We start from the raw sequence: 6,521 nt of genomic DNA, 5'->3' as shown, positions 1-6,521 counted from the left end.
GCTGGGAATCGCGGTGGTATGAGTCCGGCCCACACTCGGACCCAGGAGCGCTGCAGCTCCCGGAGAACTCGCTGCCTGGGCGCAAGGCGCGGGGGCGAGTTCTTCAATTTTAAAAAAACTACTAGGAAGTAATTGTAAAAGAGGATAAAAAAGAGTTAAGATGTGTTATCTTCATGTACCAACTCTGTGTGATGAATATAATGATTATGTACTACAAATATGAACTAATAAAAAAGATTTATAAAATAGAGGGGAAAGTAAAAAGATCCTAGGAAACAGACCTGGGCTGCAGAGGTTGGGATCTGATGAAGACACAGGGTTGTAGCTTCAATCACAGAAGCACAGGTGGAGAGTTTCAGATGTGTTGTTGGGTTTTGCTTGATGATGTAGATGATTTCATTTTTTTCTCCTTTCCCTCTCTCTTTCCAACTTTCAACTTCTCCAGATGCCTTTGAGCTGAGGCTGGTAGGAGGAGGGAGCATTTGCTCTGGGCGGCTGGAGGTGCTGCATAAGAACAAATGGGGCACCGTCTGTGATGACAGTTGGGGAGAACAGGAAGACCAAGTGGTATGCAAGCAACTGGGCTGTGGGAAGCCTCTTATTTCACACTCCGGGAAAAGATATGGTCCTGGGTTTGGTCGCATCTGGCTGGATGATGTTCGTTGCTCAGGGAAGGAGCAGTCTCTCGACCAGTGCAAGCACAGGTTTTGGGGTTATCACGACTGTGACCATACAGAAGATGTAAGTGTAACCTGCTCAGGTAAGTCCTACTGATGGAGTTCACAAGAGCTGGCATGGGGGATGATGGTGGAAGGGTGGGTGGTGAGAGTGAATTCCGGGTATAGGGGTAGGTCTACCAGTGTCAGAGCTCCTGTAATCATTCCCTGCTTCCTGTGTACTTGCAGATATAGGTCTGAGGGATTCTAGTAGGGTTTTTTTTCTGGAGGAATTTATAGGGAGATAGTAATTTTATCTTCCTATAATTAACTGTACAGTCATTACAGTTAATGACTGTAATAATAAAAGGAGTTTTGATAATTATTTGAACAACATCTTTACATTAAACATGAAGAGAGCATGATTTAGAGAAACCAAGCCACTTTCCAGAACGATAAAATTTGCCTCAAATCATATAGCAGAACGATCACAATCAGTCTTTATTCTCAGTCCAGGTTTAGTTTTCTTAGATGATCTTCAAGCCCTTGATTTGTCATTCCCCAGGTTTTATTCTCAGTGTGTGGGGGGGCTATGGTAGTGAATCTTTGAGAATGTCCATGAGATTCTCATCAAACTGAGTAGGATTTCAGCCCTGAACCTTATACCTCTTCAGGGGAATGGAGGAAGAAGCACTCTCGCAACTTGGGCCAGGAAGTCCAAGTGTGGCTCTTAAATGGCTGACTCAGGGAAGCCACAGCTCTGAAGGCCAGTTGCAGAATTAGGGTGGAAGATGTTTGTGCAGGGCTCTTTGGCTAAACAATCAATGGGGAAACAACTAACTGATAAATAACTGGTAAAAACTGATATTTAACCAAAAATGTCTAGAAATGTCTAGAAAAGGATGTCTAGTTATGTTTAGAAAAGGATAAATTTAATGACCGAAGACCAGGTTTTGAATCTTGCTGCTGTTTCTTTGAAGCTGTGTAATCCTACATCATTACTTACCTACTTTGAACCTCAAAATTTCCATCTGTGAAATAGGACGACATCTGTCCCATGTATCTTAACAACTTCTGTGAATGTCTGAGGATAAGACATAAGTTCTACATCTGTGGATTCAACCACCCACTCATTAAAACTAAGTATTTAAAAAATCATATTTGTATTAAATATGTACAGGCCTTTCCCATCATTTTCTCTTATAAATACAGTATAATGGTATTTGCATAACATTTACCTTATTTTAAGATACACAAGAGGATATATTTTTTATAAATAAGTACAGTGTCCCTTTGTATAGGGGACTTGGACATCTGTGCATGTTTCGGTGTCCTCATGAGTCCTGGCACCAATTTTCTGTGGATACAGAGGAATGGCTGTAGTGTTTGTGACTCACACAGGAACTGGTTGAATAAGTTGCTGGCATGCAGAACAGGATTTTGAACTGGCTCACATCCATATAGGATATGTATATCTCCTTAGCTATTTCCTATTCTTGACATCAATCTGCTCCCTCAGTCAATTTAGCTTGAATGGAATAATTCCTTCCAAGTCTACCCTAATCCTTAATTCATTTTTTCTCTTCTTTTTACAGAATAGTATCCTGGCCATCTTGATGTTTAACCTGGCCTACGTTGGCCCTGCACGTCCCTTGGTTGTTCATCTGAGCTCTAATTGTCCTAGTGGTCATAATGGGCTCCAGACTTCTGCCACCGCTCCCTTTGCCTCTCAGGAATTTGAACCCTGTGCTTCGATCCTGATCTAGCAACAAGACCACCTCATTGTTGCTGGGAGATATGAGCTGTTGAATTCTCTTGCTAAAGAAAATGAGCTTTCCATTTCCTTTTGCTCATCCCCGGCACCTTGGCATTGCTTGTGGCCTCTAACTGCCTCTTTCCATCCTGCCGGCTATCCTGAGGCCTGCCACTTTGACCAGATATATAAACCATTGTTAAGGTAATATCTGTATCTGTAAACCACGTCAAAGAAAGGAAACCCAAAAAGGAAATACAGGTAGCCAATCTTTTCGAACCTGAGAAAACAGAGTCTTTTTGAGCTGCTATCAAGCTTTAGCTGATCACAACAAGTAATAACACCTCATTGTATTGCTATTTCTTGGGGGAAGGTAGCTTACTCTTTCAGTGTCAGAGCAAAGTCCTTTAGCTCTAGACCTTTGGGTGACATTTAGTAAAAGATGTTTTTCCTCTGAATGTTCTAGTTAAATATCTTTGTTGTCCCTTTCTATGTCACCTGACAAAATGGTTGGCATTTAACAAAAGAAATCTCACACATTCCTTTTACTTTATCTAAAGAAAAATGTATTTGTTAATGAGAAAAGGTCAGAAGAGAGGTAGGAAGAAGATGGGGAGAGCTACCGTTGTCTCCTGGTACTTGGAAAATGTCATTTTCATTTTATCAATAGAGACTTTGGAGCCTATAAATTTGAGGCAAGATAGAATGATACTTAGGAGAGAATCAAAATTTAATTGTTAATCTCAAATACTTTAGATACTGAGGTTAAGCTGATACTAATACTAGGGATAGATTTATGCTATCTAATAAATTGAATCTCACAATCTCAACAGTTGCCTGTATGATATGTTCTGTTTTTATTTTAAAAATAAGAGGAAAACATCAACAGACAGACAACCTTTTACAAAATAGCAAAAGAACAGTACAGACAATACAGAGTTACAAACAAAGTGGTAGGAAATTAACAATCCTTGTTGTATTACATATTGATATCTTCAAAGTGGTTTCTCATGAAAACACTTAGAGACATGCAATATTGATCAATCAAGGACTCCTTATGATATGTTCTTTTGCTCACTGGGAAGTAAGTATGTCAGCTGCTCAGTGAGATTTTGGACGCGATTAGCTAGAACAGAACTTGCCAGCAAATACAACCATTTGTATAGCACAGCTCTCCTCTGGATAGGGAATTTCTTTTATTTCCTGTTCCAGTGTGGGGACCCAAAGTTAGTTCTGCTGCTCTTGTCTTTCTTTTCACAAAGTCTTCTTATTTTACTTTTGATTGCTATGTATTAACTGTGCTTATTAATATTTCAACACATGTATACAGTGTGTACTGATCAAAACCAGCTCTCTTTATCCACCCTGCCTTCCTCCATTCTTCCCAAACTCTAGTAATCACTACTGTACATCTATATGTATTTTTATTTTCACATGTGAGAGAGAGATTATATGATACTGACCTTCCTATGCTTGCCTTGTTTCAATTGACCTAATCGACTCTAGTTACATCCACTTTCCTACAGGTCTTCATTCTTTATGGCTGAATAAAATCCCAATGTCTCTCTCTCTCTCTCTCTCTCTCTCTATATATATATATATATATATATATATATATATATATACACACACACACACACACACTATATTTTCTTTATTCACTCATTTGTAGATGGTTATTTAGGTAGATTCCATATCTTTGCTGTTGCAGCAACTCAGATGATTACTAGTATTTTTCTTAGCAATAAAATCTTTTTTAAGGCATGTACATTGTTTTTTAGACACAATGGCATTGCACACTTAATAGGCCACAGTGTAGGATAAACATAACTCTTATATGCACTGGGAGACCAAGAAAATTCATATGACACGCTTTGTTGTGATATTTGCTTTATTGCTGTGGCCTGAAGTGATTACTCAGTATGGCTGAAGTATGCCTGTACCCTCTCCTCTAATAAGCCCTCTCAGCCGAATGGGCTTTCTGTCTCTTCCTAGAGACACTAAGTTTACTGACCTCTGGTAAGTCTTCAGAGGAATAGGTTTTGGGGAGAGAAACTGTCAGGAGCTATGCTGAGTCTGTTGAGTCTGATACATATTAAACTTCTGCATAGAGATGTTCATTAAAAGTTTAATAGAGATCTCAGGCCCTAGAGACATAATCTGAAAATCACTGCATATGTGTGATATTTAAAGCCATGAGACTGGTGGTTCTGTCACAAGAAAATGATTGAGGTTGAATAAGAGAGGAGATCTAAGGATTGGGCCTCACTGTGCCATGGCACTTAGCTTGGACTCCCCTGGAACAGGACGCAGGTGTAAATTGTTTATTGAGTGCTAAAACCATGAAAGGATTCAGAAAGTGAGTTTTAAAGGGAGAAAATCCAATGAAGTAAGAATTAATGAGCTGATTACTGCTATGGGTAACTAACTGGATTTCCTTCCTACTGGGAGTTTTCTGTTGCGTTGTGTACAAATCATTTCAAAATGAACATGCCACTGGCTTTTCTGGGCATCCAGCTTGCAGACAGCAGGACCTGGGCTTTTCCAATCTCCATAATTATGTGAGCAATTTCATTGTAATAAAATATATTTACACACATATTAAGGTCAATGGATAAGTACAACCATTCGCTCTAGGCAGGACCACTAAGAGGCCAGATCCTTCTTGAATGAAGGTTTGGGTCATCGCACCAGGTAAAGAAACACAACTAGCCAAAGAGCTTGCTGGAGCAAAGGGAATACAGGATGGGTAATAAAAGAAAATAGTTATGAATACCAACTATGACCCTGTGATAAGTTGTAAAAATGTTGGTCAATTCTTATGAGTATTCCCTCTTATTTTGCCATGAATATATTTGTATATTATCAAGAAGAGGTGATGAATGAAGTAAAATATTTTATTTTAATCCACAAATATATTTTTTTCTCCATATATGTGGAGAGAAAAATATTTGACATATATGCAGTATCTGTTTTACTCCTCTTATTTCTGTATCCTGTAACATAAATTACATTGATTTAAATCAATATTTAAGTATTGTTAACTTTACGCCATAGTATTTAAGTTAAAGTGATATATAAAAGAGAAATTATCACCCAATGGCTTTTCATTCACTACTGGATTATAAGCAAAAGAGCTTTTATTTATTTATAGAATAGCTTTGTAACCTCAGGTAAAATGAGGACTTCATTACTGTCTTCATACAGAGATTAAGTGTGGTTTAAGGAGATGAGTTGCCAGGTAGACAAATGGTAGACTTGTAATGGTTAATTTTATGTGACAACTTGCTCGGTCATTGAGTGTCCAGATATTTCATTACATATTGTTTCTGGATGTCTCTGTAACTCTCTGAATGAGGTTAGCATTTCAGTTGGTTGGCTGGGTAAAGAAAACAGGGACCAAATAGCTTAAAATTTCACTCATTCATAAATTTTTCAAATATTTATCTAAAGAGACTTTCACCCTCACTCCTCAGGTAATCTGGGATTACCAGTGATATTTTCCTTTCAGTTATTCTGATCTTGCAAGGGCTCATCTTCTGTGTCCTACTTGATTCAACACCTCTTCTTGATATTTTTCTTCCTGAGGGATAGAGAGAAATATCTCTCCCTTTCATGGAAATATGAGTAGAGAATGTACCCCTAGTAGTACATAGTAGAGATCCAATAAATAAATGGACAAAACTATTTGGAAAATGATATCAAAGTGATAGTGCATGTCGATGCCCAGCTGTGAATCTATTGCGTGATTTGTGTAGCTTCTGTGAGGAAAGAAACCAGGCCAACAGCTCTCGATTTACAATGTTAACTTTTATCGCTTGTCCTGGCTCATTAAAGGCCACAGCTAAAGTTTTCCTGAGCTCATCTGGCCTAAATTGGGCTTGACTCTAGTCTATGGGTTCAGTGCAAATTTTTTCCAGCTATTTACTCATTCTGGGATCCTGGTTGAAGCAGCAGCCAATGATTACTTTTTTGATCAATCTTGTATGTCTCTATTTATTTTCCTAAGACACCACTTTGAAGATATCAATAAGTAATACAACAACCATGGTTAATTTCCTACATCTTTGCCTGTAATTCTATTTTGTTTATACTGTTCTTATGCTATTTTA

At 38.3% G+C, this 6,521-nt stretch overlaps 1 protein-coding gene across 1 annotated transcript in view; it reads left to right on the top strand.

Annotated features, from left to right (window-relative positions):
• The window catches only part of Cd5l (CD5 molecule-like), a 19,374-nt gene extending 16,135 nt beyond the window's left edge, over positions 1 to 3,239 (top strand). Inside the window, exons 5-6 of the mRNA XM_005400134.2 lie at positions 446 to 760; positions 2,252 to 3,239. Of these exons, the coding sequence (XP_005400191.1) occupies positions 446 to 760; positions 2,252 to 2,256 (320 nt within the window). The 3' untranslated portion in view covers positions 2,257 to 3,239. The remainder of the gene's footprint in view (positions 1 to 445; positions 761 to 2,251) is intronic.
• The last annotated feature ends 3,282 nt before the right edge of the window (positions 3,240 to 6,521 follow it).

The sequence above is a fragment of the Chinchilla lanigera genome, unplaced genomic scaffold (assembly GCF_000276665.1).
Source record: "Chinchilla lanigera isolate Chin_1 unplaced genomic scaffold, ChiLan1.0 scaffold00067, whole genome shotgun sequence".
NCBI lineage: Eukaryota > Metazoa > Chordata > Mammalia > Rodentia > Chinchillidae > Chinchilla > Chinchilla lanigera.
This window is presented reverse-complemented; position numbering and strand designations above follow the sequence as displayed.